Genomic DNA, 17,141 nt, shown 5'->3' on the forward strand with positions numbered 1-17,141 from the left:
CACATACATATAAATAAAAAATTATTTGTTTATTAATAAATTATTGAGAGATTCTGTAAAATAAATTACATTATAGTTATGATACGTGTTTCTCTAATTATACATAATTGTTTATTAAAAAGATATTTAAATAATTTTTACGTGTACGCGTGCTCAATCAATCAATGATTAGGTGCAAGGTTGCAAAAAATAAAAATTGTTGTGCTCATAATAAATAAATGATAAAAGTTAAGAAATATTCTACCTAATTACCCTTTCTACGCAAGTAAGAATATTATTTACAAAAATATTGAATAAAATATATCATATCTTGAATAAAAATGTTTAATGTGATTTGTCTTATCATGTACAAAATTTTAATTAGTTGTAATATAAATTTCAGTACATTACTTTCAGTAAATTACTTATTTAGGGACAAGTTTTATGAATTCGCCAAATGCCACCGCAACGACAAGCTCGAGCCCACCTTTGATCCCATGCTCTAATTGCAGCTGTCCTTGTCATATTTTGAATTTGTGCTTTTCCAACACACCTGAAATTTTAATTTACAACAACTTTATTCGTCATTTTTTTTATCATTATTTCGTCAATGCACTTATATCTAATACCTTGTACATTGTTTCACGAGAAGTGGTTGCTTCCCAAGATACAAATGCCTAATACCATCTACAATCTGACCACTATGCATACAACCTTCAACTGGATTGAGTTCAGGTACAAATAGCAATTGTTCAGGTTCTATGCCATATTCTAACTACGATTAAAATTAAAGATAATTACAAATCATTTATTGAATCAATGAGGGAATATTCTGCTCTATTTACCTGCAAAGGAAAGTTTTGATAAAATAGTACAGGTGTAGCTATAGCTGTTATGCTATTGCCCTGATGTAATTGTGGTATCATAATCTGATTAGGTAGTAAGCAACAATCATCTGGAAGAAAGTCATTGTCATAGCACATAATTTATTACATTTATCATTTTATTGCCCTCTTTAAAAAGATTACTATGAAGTATTTTCTTATGCCTCCTTGACTATCCTACTATCATTATGTACTATGCTATGTATATAATATAGCGCAGAAATTTATAACTAGTAGTAAAATGAATGATTTAAATATTTTATTAAACTACGGAATATCTAATTATATTTCGGATAAAACAACTTAATTTTTGGAATCGTCCTTGGAATCAGCTTGTAAAACAAGGATTGGTTTTTCGTTATTCAAACACACACACCACTTTTTGGCTGACTCTTGATCGGGCTCGATTTCTAAATATACTTCATTTTTTTCCCTTTTCGGACTTTTTACATCCGCGATAAAATATGTTACTTCTTGCTGTTTATTTGTTGGAATATCAGTTGGTTTTTGCTTTTCTCTCTTATCTTTGTTAACATCTTTTCTAGCCAGCAAAAAATCACTTGGGAAAAATTGGTTCCCTTCCGTTCCTTGAGGATTACTTGTTCTGTTTTGTTCAGCTTTCTCAGCTTCTCTTATGAGGTCGATAAAAAATAACTCTCTTGGAGAAAGAGATCCTTTCGGACTCTTTGTGTCCAATTCATCTTGCGGCGTAACTGCTACTAACTTTAAGTAATCTTTCATTGATTCTCTTTGGTTTTTTAAAGTATCATTTCCTGACTTGGGTATATCTTCATCTTTATTAACATTTTTCTCCATATTTATAGTTCCAATACGTCCGACCTCATTACCTGAATTACGACGATGAATCACAAGAGGAGGAAGATCTTTATGCTTTTTAACTTTGTTATGCCAAGATTTATCCAAAATATCCATATTTGATTTATCACAGGCAATTCTATCTTTATCAGAAATTGAATCGATCGGAGGTCCATCTTGTTTTGTATCTTTCAGTTTTACATTTTGCGAATGATTGAGTTTCGTATTAATCAAGGTCCCCGAATTCAAAGAATCATTTGTACCATAGGATTGCAGTTTAACATCGTCATTATGATGTTTAATTTCGAAACATTTCCAAATTAAAAGCAAGCATAACATAATGAAAAGCCAAATTAAAAATGCGATAATCCAATTCAAAATGTACCACCCATTGGGCCAATTTTTAGCCTTGCCTGAATGATGAGCACTGATTAAAAGAGGAGACAATATGATCCAATAAAGTACAAATATACAGCATGTTATTATACAAAATATGGCTAATCTATGCGGTCTCGAATATGGGCAACAACTTCTCGATTCACTCCTGTTTAACAATAGCTTGTGCTTTTTTAAAGCTACCGAATTTGTGTGTTTTGCCGCAAGTTTCTCACTCATTTTAAAGTGTACAAAAAGAAAATCGAGAAATTATAACACTATCACACTATATATTTCTTATATTTTTGCATTTCACGTATACTCATTAGCATGCATTTACCGCTACTGAATGAAAAAATCTGTAATTCCTTTCAAACGCATGAGGAAGTGGTGTCTTATCTTACTTCCTACTAACCAACATATTACGATAAAGTTTCAACGGCTAGCTATAAATGTTATACACGAATTATCAATCATTTCACTACATGTTATTCATATAAATAAGTATAGATACATTTATACTATTTATAATACTACATAACAATGATGAACGAGCTTACCAATTAAACCATCGTCTACCTGCTGAGTCTGGGCATCTCCGTTCGGCTGAACCAATTTTGATAATAAGCGGAATAACAAGGCCAACACATCAAGATTATCGGCACTACGAAGAAATACTGGAAGACACGAAGGACGTAATAAACCCCATATACGTATAATTACGAGCAGTTCTCTCAATGTATTTAAGGCCTTGTGGTCCTTCAGAAGTTCATACTGCGTCGATATTACGAAAAAGAAAAAATGAGTACGATTATGCTAGTTTAGACAAAGGAATAATTATATTTTTCGAAATTTATTTACAATACTCACACCGCCAGATTTCATTTGCAATCGCTGCTCCGGAAGACGAGCTAAAAGATTCAGAGCTAGATCCGCGACCCATTGAATTAATTGCTGCAACGACTGAAGTGTACTTGGTTCTACAGTAAATTCTTTGGGATCGAGGTGTAAAAGTACCTAGCAATAACATATTAATTATCTACTACAACTATTACATGCAATTACGTATTAATTATCCACTAGAATATAAATTTAGGAAAAATATGTTTCATGTTTACCTTATCTACATCAGTAATAGCATCATTAATTACTGCTGCTAAACTCTCTGCTGGTCCCTTATCATGAGAAATTAAATCTGATGGACGTAATAACGACTTAAATGCTGTTGCTACTGAATGTATCATAAGCAACGACGACAAATCTGCCGCCTTACTTTGTCCTGATACTAGCATCCTGAAAATACATTTTTAGCGGTGATCCTGCGCGAAAACTACACGAAAACTACACGAAGCAGATCCACAGACTTTCATAAGAACAATTTTTAAATATAAAAGTAATACGATACCTGTACAATGATATTTTGATGCAAAGAAATTGGATATAATGATACTGTTGTATTGGCTGTAATTGTCTATTAAAAGAAACATCCAATCTTTCACACAATGGTTCGATCATCGAAGACCTCAAACACAACAATATATCCAACCAATCTAATCCTGTTACTAAACAATATTCTAATAATGTACAGGCATAACTTAATGTCAATGATGGTCCTGTAAAAGGAATCAGTAATACGGTATACTATATTTTTTAAGGACACTGTTTCTTATATAAATTTATTGTAAACTGAATAACCTCCATCAGGTAGTAATTTATATGCATACAAATTTCCACGTGTATCACATGCTAAAAGTACACAACCTAGCCAAGATAGATCTATATTCGTTATTGAAACTGAATTTCTAAAGTACTTATTATTTGGCTCTTCAGACCGCCATGCCATATTCAGAGAAGAATAAGCTACTTCTTTTAAGCAATCACGACTTAAACAATGTATTGAAGAATCTGCTAAAGCTACTACAACGTAACTTGGGGGAGGTAATGTGGTGACTATAGATAATTTTGTAGTCGCTATCGCTGTTATTGGTGACTGACAACGATATTGCGATTGATGCTGCCATACCTATAAATTTGTGTCAAAAATATACGATTAAGCAGAAATCGGACAAATTTTATGTATATAATCCTTCCAATTTGAACACATACCACTACAGTTTTAAATGGTTCTAATGTTTTGGGCTGAAACAACTTATGAACAGGTTGCGATTTTTCCCTTAATTCCCATACTTCGACTATACCACCACTATCGCTATTAACAGCAATAACTAAAGAATCTGCATCTTCTCGAACTACAAACTTTAAATGTGTTACACTTGTATCTAAGAAAAAGAAAATTTTTGTATTTTAAAATCTGACAATGCATGATCAGTTATAAGTATTAATTATAAATTTTTCCACTTTACATGTATTGTCCTTTGGTGTGCCATCTTGTAGGAAAAAACTAGGCAGTGCTTGTGATGTAATGGTACACTTATCATCATTTTTGCGTACTAGTACTCTATAACACCTGATTGGCAAACAAATATTTCCACTACTTATGGCTACCAGAATATGGCCATCTAAAAGTTTACAATGTTTTATATTGATCTATTAGTTGTTATTGAAGTATCTTAATGTTAATTAAGACATGATTATATATGTACTTTTCCCATAACATAAATCAACTGCTGTTATTCTGTGCCTTGTGCTGCCTAAACTTTCAGTAGAGGAACAAATAGGATTCTGAAAGTCTTTTGTGATCATAACAGCACCAACCATGCCAGTGGTTGAAACTACCAATACACCTTCTGCTGCTCTACCACCAAACTGTCTTACAGAAGGAACAAAGGGTAAATGATTAAATTTCTCACTATAATGAATACTATCTTTTTTCTCTGTCACAAGTCCTGTCTGAAATAATACATTTCCTCTATAAAATAATGGTACTAATGGCTCTTTAAAGTAACTCCTTAACATTATAAATACCTTTTTCCCATTATGAAACCAAGCTGCGCCTAATATATGTTCACCAACAAAACAGGTGGAACCAATTAGTACCCAATCATTAAGAACATGATCTTTAAACATCCATAATTGGATATGTCCAGTAGAATCACAAACAACTAATTTATCACCTGGTAAATCCCATTCCAATGCAGTAATAATATTTTTGTTTGATAATACCCTAATGTTATATAATAATATTGGTTAATTTTGTAAAATTTTTTGGACAGGTAATTACTTAAAACTGTTTCATACTTGTGAGTATGCCAAGGCATATTTAAATCGCAAACATAAACATGAGATCCCCATGTCTTTCCATTGGTATCATCTAATTCTGTAGTTGTAGTAAATGCAGCTATGTTACGACTAGATAACGAGCATAAAGATTGTCCCTCATACAGGCTAAAAATTTGATTACTGCATAAACATTAAAGAATTATGTTTTAAAAAGTATATTCTCGGAGTCAAACTTAATTATAATATATGCATAAGATTTATAAAAATAAATATACCAATTATATCAAACTATTAATAGATATACATATTATGGTAAATGAAATACATGTTATCTTTTAATACTTTATTTGTTTGTAATATATTAGTATGGATAACAAATGCTCAAAATATATTATATCAGTGAAAAGTTACTTTCAATAAAATATTTAATATCTATGAAAATTTTAAAAAATTATAATGATCACATACCTTTCTTGATTTAGAAACGGTTTTGGTGTGAGTTTTCTATTTACAGTATACAGTAAATCCATTGTTGTGAGGTTATGTTATATTACAATTTAACAAACACTATGAAAATGAGTGCATGCACTCCAAAATTATTTGTGTACTATACCCATGCATTGCGATGCATGAAAATTTGAAGTGTATTAATTTCAACTTTTATTAAATCAAGCACAAAATTTTACTTGAAAACAACAGAACTACATACACAACACTGTCGTCAGCATTGCGTCATATGCTCGGCTACGTGTTTGTGCTCTGACCGATCTGAATATGCATTCTTCGTTCTGATTTAGGTCATTCAAAATTATGCCTTTTTCCATTACCTTTAGTTTACTGATTTACGGCCAAATTTTAAAGCAAGAGATTATAAAACCTAAATAGTACAATATCGTTCGTTAATATTAATCGATTTATGCAAGTGTTAATGCATTTTAACCTCATTCCGTTTGTTTTGATTTGCTTCTATACCTCGAAACTGGCTGTATTAATAAATCATATTTGCATAGTTCTTTCCTTATTTATTTCGATTTCCTCTACCTACTTATGCCGTAATAAAAATTCAAAGTGTTGCTTAAATTTGTTGTCGACTTATGTCTTTGGTTATTCATTTTTTCATGGTGTGGATTAGAATGTAGACAGATTGGTGGTGCTTCAGAGTATTATTAAATTTCGAGATTCAAATGCATGATCTAAAAATTATAACAAGATTAAAACAATGTTGTTGGAGCGGATCACAGACTATTAGAAATCTTGTTTGTCTATATTTTTCTCTTTTGTTTACTCTGCATGTTATATTTACTTTTTAAAATATATGTATATCTCAAAATGATATATTTATCATTAGTTCATTAAATAGTTATCAGTTCTTATTTCATATAAATAAAACCTAGTAGTATGTATCAACATAATTATCCTTCCTCTAGCCTATATTATCTTTTCATACATAAAAGTGCTACCACAGTAGATTTTTGTATGCATATTTGTGTTATATATGTGTTATAATTTATGGAATCTGTATATGTGAATTTCAATGCATACCAGATATTAAGGCATACAACAATTTAATGATTTGATTATATAGAAAATGGATGGTGATCGAGCAAAGGACAACACTTCTAAACCAAGTGAAAATGTTAAGAATAAGTCCACAGAACCATTAGGGCTAAGTACAAAAATTGCTCTTGAAACATTACAACGCGATATTAGGAGAGTATTACAAGAGTATGAGGAAGAATATAGGAGAAATAAGTAACTCTATTACTTATTTGCTATTTATGTTGAAGAACGAATTCCATATTTTATACTTTGTATACTGTATATATTATGTGCAGAAAATATAAAGCTTGGCTAAAGGACACTTTACATCATCGTAGTCAGTACACAACTCTTTGTTGGACTTCAGCAATTGCACTTTTGATCAATGCCATTATCCTTGTTATTGCATTCTTCACAACCAACGATACATGGTATGAATTAACTTAACTTTTATTTATGTATCAAACATAATGTACTATTGTACAGTTAATTAATGCTTGCTGTTGATACTTTCAAGCTACTGCTTGTAACTGTATTTTGTATTGAATGTTAAATACTGCTTCCTTTGATATATAAAGAAATATAATGCGTACAATTTTTTATCGTTATAGGCACCCTACACTGCCTTATGAAGGACTGACCGTTTGTTGTTTGGTAGTATTAAATTTTATTTTAGTCATATCCGATAATAAATTACGACATGAAGAAATTCCTTATAGAGTACGAGTTCTTCTTGAGCAATTGGAAGGTACATATTCAAATATTATTACTTTATTATATTTTAAATTTTTCTGCAATATTATTTTCCATATTTCAGTGGCAAAGAATAATTCTCAATGGAATCCTGAAAATTATCCACATTTATGCAGTCCATTGTCCCCCTGTCTAACTTTGCAGTGGACTTATCGCGATGGTCGTATAGTTAATTTGCCTTGGGCATTATTAGTTGCCGGTGATATAATTGTTATAAAACCTGGACAACAATCACCTGGATATTGTATTCCTTATGATGTAAGTTCAACATTTTAAAGCTTAATACAGTTTATCATATAAAGTAAAGGATAATAATGAGAAGTCATTTCAGGATGCTGACGCGCCGATGTTACACGCAAGAGAAGTATATAGTCCGCAGGTCCACAGCGCAAATGAAATTTTTTCAACGCCACAAGCTCGAACGCCATTGAAAAATAAAGTCTATAAACTTCAAGAGACACCCTATTTGATGAATCTTAGAATGGCTCTTGACCAAGCTCTTGATAGGCCGGTTACATATCACAATCGCAAACGGCATCTTTTAATGATTTGTTGCATCGAACAACTGGCTTATCCAGTTCTTCTGATCATCGTATTACTTGTCAATTTGTTTCGATACTTATACGCGACAGAATATTTCGGTGTTGGTTACTGGAACGAAATGTTCTTGCTACAACCGATTGCTGTTAGTATCCCTTTGCTTCCGTTAGTATTTCCGACTTGCTGGATCTTTTTAAATTGTTTCGGAATGGCTCGTTTCAAAGCTCTGTTTAAGCTTTATCAATCTTCGAAGAAACTTCAGGTTAATACATTTTTAACATAAAAGAAATTTTCCGTCGACTATTGACCAAATTATTTGTACAATATTTTCTAAAATACTTTGGTTTTAGTTTGTGGATCCTTTCGAAGACGCAGATATTTCTGGGCCTAGCAACCAGGAAGTAGTGTACAATTGGTTGGAATTAAAAGAATACTTTTTCAATATTTTAGTTGGTAAAGAACATATGATGTCGAGATCCGCCAGTATTCTACACGTCTTAGGATCAGTCACGGTACTTTAAATACACGACAATTTAATTTTTAAATAATGTGAAGGAATGAATGAAAGCAAACCAATTTCCAGGCACTGTGTTGCGTAGATAAAAAAGGGATTCTTTCGTGGCCTAATCCAACTGCAGAGAAAGTATTTTTTTTAAGAAATGCTAATACTTTATCCCCGTCTTCAAGGTAAATATACTTCTTAAGAACATACGAATTCTTAAGATCATAAATGTGACGTGTAGATTATTTTACAGTACTGGTAGTGTAGATAGAACCTCAGAACCTCAATGTCAGGCACAAGCTGAAGACTCCAAACAAGATTCAAATAAGACGTCATATATAACACATGGTAATAAATAAATGCGGTAAGTATGTCTTATAAAATATCTATTAAAAAATAAACAAATTTTCAGATTTGTCTCACTCAGCAGCCGAAGTTTTGGACCTGACTCACGATCACGCCTTGCCATTTCGTCTACAGTTTGACGACCATTCCTGGAGACAACACTTGAACTCATTAAAACCCCTAGGTTTGGCCATCCTCCTCAATACGTGTAATATGGATACCCAAGAGCATTATATGCAGTTTTGTTGCCATGTCACGTGTGAAGCTCTGTATAATGAGGATCTTGTACCGGTTACAAACAGACGGTACGTATCCATGTCGCTAGAATCACGTTTTCGTTTATGTCTTTTATCGCACTGTATTTCTTCCCCTCGTTTGTGTGCAATAGTCGAACTAATTCTTCCAAATGTCAAGCTAATTACATCCAGTTTTATCATACACATAATCCCAAGAACAGTTCAATGCAAATGGTAACATGACCAATTACTAGTAACGTTGATCATACACATTTGTCAGCTACCAGGATCACAGTATAGAAGATAAGAGTGGGTATCAAGCAAAAGATACAATGCAAAGTTCAAGACAAGTGTATTTAGTCGACGAATCAGGGAGCCTTGGACATATGTGGTCAGTCCAACCATAGTTATTTTACGTATCCTCCGTATTCGTAGTTAATCCGTTTATATGGGTGAATGTATCTCCGGCATACATATATTCATAGGAATGTTAGTCATGGAGCAAACTCACATTTTTGTTCTATTTCCCTTTTCATTCGTCGATGTAAATTTCCATTTATTCAAATTTACGTATATGATTCGTATAGGTGTTTATGTGAATTAGCGAAGCAGATAGGTTTCCAAGACCAGGCACAAAATATATTTCAATTGGAGCAACAATTGTCTACGTTTAGACACGTCGTAAGCATTGATCAAACCCCTCTGTTTGCATATCTCTAAATGGGAAAATTACAGTTCTCCCTGTTGTAGCAACCAGAAATGGTTCGACGAGATATAAAGTTTGCACGATCTTTAAGTATCGCAACAAAATTGAAGTTTCCGTTTCCACACATGGTCGCCGTGGTAGTTAGAGAAAGGAGTGGCGGTGGTTTGCAACTGCTTACACAGGGCACAGCGGACATAATTTTGGATTCCTGTATCGAATTTTGGGATGGTCATGATCTATGTCCACTTTCAGCATCGGATCGGTACATGGAAATATTAGCCTTTAAGACATCTAGTGCTTTTTTTATTTTTTGATATATTTACCGAATGTGTACATTTCAGAAAAAAGGTGCAAGATTTTTATCAAAGAACGAGCTTAACGTCATATTGCACTGCATTTGCGTACAGACCACTAACACGTGGTATTTGTGATAGAATGACTAAGATATACTTAGAACTTCCCGCGGATAGCAAACATTTATATGCACCTCACAGAAGTCCTACTCCACTACCTTGGGACTTTCGAAACGTTCTCGATCCCAGAGTAAAAGGAATACTTGGACAATTCCATTCAACCGGTAATTATGATTACTATATATATTTCTCATTAATCTATTTAATTAATCTATTTTTATGCGAATTTTTATAGATTCTTTGCTATGTAGTGAAAACAAAGATGATAACGTTAGCGACATTGATAGTTGCTTTGAAATTCAATGCAATCAAGTCTTTATTGGGATGGTGACTATGCAGTACCAAGCCCAAATTGATATGGTAAGATATTTCAGTAAATTGATGCACATAAGATGAAGTAACAAAAGAAATTACATAAAATATTTGACAGGTACAATTAATCGAGCAACTCGACAGGGCGTGCATTCGATTCGTTCACTTCAGCAAAGAAAACGAACTAAGATCACGCGTGTTCTCGGAGAAAATGGGGCTGGAAAGCGGATGGAATTGCCACATATCGTTGCTCAGTGAAAGAGCTAGGTACTGTACCTCATTATTCTATCAAATATCATTGTCTCTATAAACTACTTTGCTTTGCTTTTTTTTGCTTTTGGATTAATCTAAAAAGTTTGGGGCATGTCCTCACGTTGGAAAGTATAAATATGTTCTCTATTTTTACGTGTAAAGTCTGTGTACAAAAACATGTTCGACACAAAGTATTACACTAATTGTATGTTTTTTGTGTTACATTTCTTCTTCTTCGTCGATTAATCTGAATATATACATATATAGATATATGTTGTCTCTTAGTGTTTTTTCTCTTCTCTAATCTTGTTGTTAAGTCTAAAATAAATCGTGGCAACTGATATAATAAATTTGTATAACTAGCTATTCGTCATAACTGTGGATGTGAATGTAAAATATGCATGTACGTTACAGGAGACAGCAATGGCTGGAGAGATATCCGCACATGCCCCCATCGTATATGTTTGTCTATACCTCTTTCTTTCATTACTGTTACTAATTTGCATGTTTACTCGTTACGCCCTTTATTAATAATTTTTTTTCTTATCGGTTTTTACATAGAGTTAAACGTTCTTCGAATGCAATTATATGATTTTCTTGTCCCGTTTGATTTCAAGTCTTATCAAGTACTCTAGCCGACTTTCACGTTTAAGTATTGTCTCTTACCAATATTTTCCATGTATCCTATTTATGTTAATGATTAGAGTATTAAGTTAAATTGATTGTATTTGCGCTGGTAGTTACTGGTCAATTACGTTCCATAGTTTTTAATGGCTTCTTATTAGCGGATACAACTTTTTAACTACATCGATTCTTATACACTTTCTACAGTTATTCTAATGCACATGTGTTAATATCTCGTAATTTACGTGACATACATGATATACACAAATAAATGTATGTAACTAACACGCCAATATTAGGTCCGAGAGTCCAGTGGGTTGGTGGGTGAGCCAGGCAGCAGCCATGTCCTCACCCACTCCCTCGGCCCAATCTCATCAACATAATTACTCCTGCATGGATGAGGCCAGCCACTTGCTTAATCGTGTCTCTCCTCGGTATGTTACATATTTACCCTCTTATCACACATAATACACTAAATAAATAATACATTCATCGTTATATCTTATTATATACACGTATCAATTTTCGATTAAAAAATGTGCTTTCGCTTCACGAATACGATAGTCGATTAAAATATCGCTGAATACTTGAACATTAAAAGCATGCATTCAAACATTTCTGCTGCATAAATATGCTGCATCGATGTGTTTGTGTTCTAAGAATTTTATCCTGCATGAACGATACACGAGAAAATCGCTTTTACATAGTATGATCTATTTTACATTGTAGCACTAATCTGGATAATAGTCGTGCGATGAGTATGTCCGCACCGAGCGCTATAAACACCGATTTCTCCACGGTAAAATTCGACGATGAGACCACGGAATGGAACGATACAGGAACATCTCAAGTCAAAAGCGCTATGAGCCATAGGTTCGTCTCTATCCAAACTTGAAACGTTTCTTTGAGATTACCAGTCTTTATGATTATTTCGAGTTATAATATTATAGCTATGATATTATTCTGATTTTGCATGGCAGTCTAAGTCACCTAGTACGAAGGATTACGAGAACGGGATCGTCACACTTTTCGTAATTATTTTTCGTTCTCTCCCACACTTTCTGTATAGTCTCGACTCCTTTTGGTATATATTTCTCACGTTTGGTACTTTCATTACCATTGTACTCATACTTTGATTTTACATACTCGTAGATGATCGAGTCTTCTGTTAATAATTTGAATTTATAACAAAAATAAATACACAAAATATTTAGTAAGTAATCGATTCTCAATAGGGAACAGGATACAGTGCGAAGCGAAGACAGTGTACTTGTACAAAGTGTAGATTTAGGTTCCGGACAAGAAGCATGGCGATCTTTGAGTTGTCTTACAGACAGCACGGAGCAAAGTGCTCCCGTAAATTTTGATTTATCAAACAGGGTAAGTTTCTGTGACAAAATCTTACCCTGGATGTATTTTTATACTTTACGTATTCTTCAGGCAAAACTACCTCGAGGCATCGATAAAATTAGACCGCATATAGAATTAATAGATAATGTTCCTCTTTTGGTATCTCTGTTTACTGATTGCAACACTACTGTTACAAGGGAAATGTTGCACATTATGCAAGATTACGGAGAAGTTGTTTGCGTACTTGGCTCTTCCGCCAATGCAGAGAACATGCCCATCTTTATGCAAGCGGATGCAGGGTAAATATTATTATTACTTTAATAATTAACGAATGATTTTCTACAAAATTATTAGATATATTACACGCATACAATGTCATTCACAAACTACATCTTTAGCTACGCAACGACCAGGAACTTGATAACTCGTACTATAAACAGTGTCTTTCTCGATTTGAGCAGATATCACTGGTCGATAGCATACACGAACCCTTTTTGAAGATGGCTCTACGTATTGATACGACAATTGATTTGTAGTGTAATAGTTTGTTTTGAATTTAGTTTGCCAGAATTCTCTCTTTCGTGGTCTTCTAACTATAGGAATACCAAAATCTTGATAAGATTCCTTCGTTACTGTGTTATAATCCACTGGCATTGGATGCCGAACTTTCCCTTGGTACGGTTTATAAGACATTGTTTTCACGTATCCAGGATCTAAGTAAGATTGCTTGAAAGTAGACGTCATGTCGTGAAAACCACTGATAGATAAACATGATGTTGGAACGAAAGCTCTGCGCAATTTTCCAGTTGCAGCTTGGTACGAAAGTTTATTCACCGTGTCAAAGTCGAACTTTCCAGTTTTACTAGGCACTTTCTTTTCGTGTACCCCGTAATGAAATTTTGGTTTAGAAATACAATCGTATTTCATATATGACAAACCATATGTGGTCTCTGACTCAATTTTCAAGGTTGGTTTCTTGTAAGATTTAGAGTATACCATAGGACGCACTTTATTTGATTGCAGATATACAAAATTCTCATCCTGACACATAGAATTATCTGGTTTCTTTAAAATCGTCGATGTACGACGAGAAACGTCGGTAATAAACGTCATGTTTATAAAAATTGAATTTTGTTTAAAATAAGGTGGTATAAAATTTAATCGACACGAACAAAAGTAGCAATTATTCATACATTCGTACATTCAACTGTTTCATGCATCATTCAAGCATAAAATAATGATGGAAAATATTTGTGGTTTTAGAGTGGCAGTGGAACCACTCTATCCACAAGTTTGTCAAAGAGTTCCAGCATTGACACCAACTAAAGAAGACCAAGGTCCATCTCCAGTCGATTTGAGTAGAGCACTGAATTCTATTGCCTGTTCGTTAAGCGTTAAACGAGAAGATCCAATTGCGATATTCCATTTAATTATGGAGGTAAATGATGGGTTCCTCAAAATATCCAATTATTAACCCTATTACTTCTTTTGAATCATTTTCTATCCAAAAGTGTTTTCTGATAGTTGAAGTAAGACGGAAATTAGGATATAAAAATTTAAAGATCGTAGTACGATTAATTAAATATTTGTAATCCAGGATTATTTCAGTTACATTTTCAGTTCTAATTCAGTTCTTATTATTGTCATCATAATTACTGGATATTATCTATTACATATTTAGGCTCGACATTATATGACGTGCCTTTGGAATTGCGTGCAATTCTGGCTCTGTTGTACAGTTACTCTCTCCTTCACTCAAGCTCTGTCTGGTTTCTTGTTGCTACCACCTCTATTTTCGGTCGATCAAGTCTTATGGTTGTGTTGCTTAATCATTCCAATGTTATCTATATCCATGATCGCTACGCCTATGGATCCTACCATAATGCAACGTGCAACTGGGAAAAATCAGTGCACTGTAAATGGCGAGGTAAGAAATGCATCGCTAGTTTTACATTTCTCTACTAAATTTAAAGTGTTTTGAAATACCTTATGTATACTATATAAATTTTTTAATATCTAATTGATAGGTAAATTCTTGACTTTTCAGGTTGCATTGTTCATTCTGTGGTGTTACGGCAGCAAATTTTTACCAACAATCATAACGATAGTACTATCGCAATGTATTTCGTTCTTGACTTTGTGTCCTATTTACACAGCAGACTCCAAGTGCCTGTATGTGTATCCCGATGCGCAGGGAAAAGTTTCATGGGGTGGTTGGGGGGATAAACCAAATATTATTTTAGTGATACAACATTTCGCCTTGTCCTTGTTAGTTTTACATTTAGGTAAATTTTACTATTTTCAAATATTTCGAAACGATCTATTGAGTTAAATTCTATTTGAACATTGAATATTTCTTTTTGTACAGTAACAATATCCGTAGGCTTTGTACATAGGGAATATTCCATTTGGAAGAAACAGCCATTCAACAATTATGTATGGTTCTTCAGTGCATTTATAGCGTGAGTATAAGATTTACGATTACTAAGATATACGCGAAACTTTATCTTCCATAAAAAAATATCCTATTCGAATTACGTTTTTGTAGTTTATGCGCACAAGCAGTATTCTCAGGAACTGTGTTCTGCAAATTTTGGAAAGACGAAGGACAGAATATCGAAGATTTTCCTCTACATCTTCCTCTCTTTTTTTTAGTTTCATTGCCATTAATTTTTGCAATTAACGAATTAATCAAGTGGCAAGAGATTAAGTAAGTATAAAAAAGGCATTAGGAAAAACATTTAGTAAGTTTCTAACGTCGAAAATTTTTAGGGTAAACGTGAGATATCAAAAGAGGGCACGACTTGAATTTGGTACAAAACTTGGAATGAATTCACCGTTTTAAAAAATTTTTATTTTAAATATGTCAGAGAAGAGATACGAAGGTAATAGTAGCTAAGCTATGAAAAATGTATTTCCTGAAAATCGAGATCTTTATCTTATCAGAAATCTATTCTGTAAAATGCACTAAAAACTATCCAAAACTGTAAATTATAAAAATAACGTTACGATTTAGAGTATAAATTTGTTCAGATAGCTGTATACTGTTTGACACTTAAAAGGTATTTGAAATCGTCTATTTGAAATTAAACAATGTTACTGGCGATCTTGTAGCCCTGCGAGATAATCGAAATTAGTATTCTAAACAGTGTAGTTTTGAAATGTGTATAATTGTTTTCGTAATTCGATAACTTGATATCAAAGTATTTATATTTTTGTATAATACAAAACGATAACGGTATTTTATATTTTAGAAGTTAACGTGTTGCAAGATAACTGTTTCAGATTTATGCGATATGATATATTTGATTTTCGAATTATAAATATTGTACACTATACACAGAAGAGTACCGTGCGATACTTTATTTCAATTCAAATTTGATTTGACGCAATTTAACTTGTTGGAATGCATTCTTTTGCGAAGATAAGATCCATGTTTATGGATAAAAATGGTGGATAACATAATTTCATATATGTTAGAAAATTCGATCTACAATTCGGCGTGATATGTATAAACAAAAATTAAAATAATTCATTTAATTTTACGAATTTAGTACTTAAATAACAAGCATAATGAAAGCATACTACATGAAATAATGAAATACCGCTGCTATTTAGATTTAATAGCCATAGTATATATTATTTCTAGCAAATATGTATAGATTTAGAATTGTTGTGTTCCTATAGAAAGTAATTTATTTTTTAGCGATAGAGGAATACTGCTTTCAATCGAATATTTTTGCGTGCCTGGTTTACATGATTACGGTTATATTATTTGCAAACATCTTTTGTGCGAATGTTTTAAAGAAATGACGTTGCAAAGTATCATAGGTTGCAATTAAATAGTAGGAAAAACGAGAAGTTAATATTTAAAATCGATGACTATTATAGCACCCGAGGAATATTGAAATATTTCGATGTACCTTACGATACATTTAAGATGCTAATATCTTACCCTTCTTTTATTCTAAAAGATATTCTGTTTTCGTAATCATATTGAAGTGAATTTTATATCATTTTATTTCTTATCTATATATTATACATTGTTACGAATCTATACATAATTAAAATAAAAACGTGTACAGTTAATTTAAAATTCGAGCTTCGTTAGACCAATAGAGAATTTCAATTGTAAAAAGGATGTCTAAAGAATATAGTTTATGTATATTACTAGAAACTTTTATATTTTTGATTTTTATAAAAACGATCGAAGTATTTGGTTAAATATAATAACTGTGAAATAATAATTATTAAAAGTAACAGAAACTTTTTCCTTAAATTTAATATATTCCTGTCGTTAATTTCAACATTTTCCAATTTAACGTTTATGATGTT

The 17,141-nt window shown here is 32.6% G+C and overlaps 4 protein-coding genes across 14 annotated transcripts; 1 reads left to right on the forward strand and 3 right to left on the reverse strand.

Moving 5' to 3' along the window:
• Positions 1–123: 123 nt before the first annotated feature.
• Positions 124–5,978, reverse strand: LOC117209950 (mediator of RNA polymerase II transcription subunit 16). 2 transcript variants are annotated; one of them, XM_033452437.1, is made up of 14 exons: positions 5,703–5,978; positions 5,253–5,399; positions 4,980–5,178; positions 4,658–4,904; positions 4,418–4,573; positions 4,161–4,333; positions 3,750–4,077; positions 3,460–3,667; positions 3,173–3,347; positions 2,925–3,071; positions 2,615–2,828; positions 825–934; positions 609–754; positions 124–532 (listed from the first exon to the last, which is right to left on the reverse strand). In XM_033452437.1, the coding sequence occupies exons 1-14, from the start codon at positions 5,762–5,764 to the stop codon at positions 409–411; spliced, it is 2,436 nt and encodes an 811-aa protein (XP_033308328.1). In that variant the 5' UTR covers positions 5,765–5,978; the 3' UTR covers positions 124–408. The 2 variants fall into 2 exon arrangements, with proteins under 2 accessions (XP_033308328.1, XP_033308327.1); XM_033452436.1 differs by having other exon boundaries at positions 5,253–5,414.
• Positions 1,037–2,608, reverse strand: LOC117209952. The gene has a single exon (XM_033452438.1). The coding sequence runs from the start codon at positions 2,292–2,294 to the stop codon at positions 1,167–1,169; it is 1,128 nt and encodes a 375-aa protein (XP_033308329.1). The 5' UTR covers positions 2,295–2,608; the 3' UTR covers positions 1,037–1,166.
• LOC117209949 (transmembrane protein 94) lies at positions 5,859–17,031 on the forward strand. 10 transcript variants are annotated; one of them, XM_033452429.1, is made up of 27 exons: positions 5,859–5,876; positions 6,820–6,986; positions 7,070–7,204; positions 7,385–7,521; positions 7,591–7,784; positions 7,858–8,328; positions 8,417–8,578; positions 8,650–8,753; positions 8,822–8,916; positions 8,981–9,218; positions 9,430–9,540; positions 9,737–9,830; positions 9,900–10,117; positions 10,197–10,432; positions 10,504–10,628; positions 10,699–10,847; positions 11,247–11,294; positions 11,756–11,890; positions 12,186–12,329; positions 12,692–12,836; positions 12,897–13,105; positions 14,070–14,244; positions 14,488–14,733; positions 14,854–15,091; positions 15,175–15,268; positions 15,355–15,516; positions 15,579–15,651. In XM_033452429.1, exons 2-27 carry the CDS (start codon positions 6,823–6,825, stop codon positions 15,649–15,651), a joined length of 4,302 nt encoding a protein of 1,433 aa, XP_033308320.1. In that variant the 5' UTR covers positions 5,859–5,876; positions 6,820–6,822. The 10 variants fall into 10 exon arrangements, 9 of the variants coding, with proteins under 9 accessions (XP_033308320.1, XP_033308321.1, XP_033308322.1 ...); XM_033452430.1 differs by lacking the exon at positions 5,859–5,876 and adding an exon at positions 5,948–6,031 and having other exon boundaries at positions 15,579–17,031; XM_033452431.1 differs by lacking the exon at positions 5,859–5,876 and adding an exon at positions 5,948–6,031 and having other exon boundaries at positions 11,247–11,288; positions 15,579–17,031.
• LOC117209954 lies at positions 13,099–14,029 on the reverse strand. The gene has a single exon (XM_033452441.1). The coding sequence runs from the start codon at positions 14,007–14,009 to the stop codon at positions 13,182–13,184; it is 828 nt and encodes a 275-aa protein (XP_033308332.1). The 5' UTR covers positions 14,010–14,029; the 3' UTR covers positions 13,099–13,181.
• Positions 17,032–17,141: the final 110 nt, after the last annotated feature.

The sequence above is a fragment of the Bombus bifarius genome, unplaced genomic scaffold, assembly GCF_011952205.1.
Source record: "Bombus bifarius isolate JDL3187 unplaced genomic scaffold, Bbif_JDL3187 scf7180000008197, whole genome shotgun sequence".
Taxonomy (NCBI): domain Eukaryota; kingdom Metazoa; phylum Arthropoda; class Insecta; order Hymenoptera; family Apidae; genus Bombus; species Bombus bifarius.

Bases quoted from the DNA above. Each gene is read 5' to 3' on its own strand.
- LOC117209952 (XM_033452438.1), bottom strand. From the start codon at position 2,294: ATGAGTGAGAAACTTGCGGCAAAACACACAAATTCGGTAGCTTTAAAA.
- LOC117209950 (XM_033452436.1), bottom strand. From the start codon at position 5,764: ATGGATTTACTGTATACTGTAAATAGAAAACTCACACCAAAACCGTTT. The intron at 4,905-4,979 runs GTATTTATAATG...GTATTATTTCAG, and splicing joins GGTTTCATAATGGGAAAAAG to ACAGGACTTGTGACAGAGAA. The intron at 3,072-3,172 runs GTAAACATGAAA...TGTTATTGCTAG, and splicing joins CTATTACTGATGTAGATAAG to GTACTTTTACACCTCGATCC.
- LOC117209949 (XM_033452429.1), top strand. From the start codon at position 6,823: ATGGATGGTGATCGAGCAAAGGACAACACTTCTAAACCAAGTGAAAAT. The intron at 13,106-14,069 runs GTAAATATTATT...TTGTGGTTTTAG, and splicing joins TTTATGCAAGCGGATGCAGG to AGTGGCAGTGGAACCACTCT. The intron at 14,734-14,853 runs GTAAGAAATGCA...TTGACTTTTCAG, and splicing joins AGTGCACTGTAAATGGCGAG to GTTGCATTGTTCATTCTGTG.
- LOC117209954 (XM_033452441.1), bottom strand. From the start codon at position 14,009: ATGTACGAATGTATGAATAATTGCTACTTTTGTTCGTGTCGATTAAAT.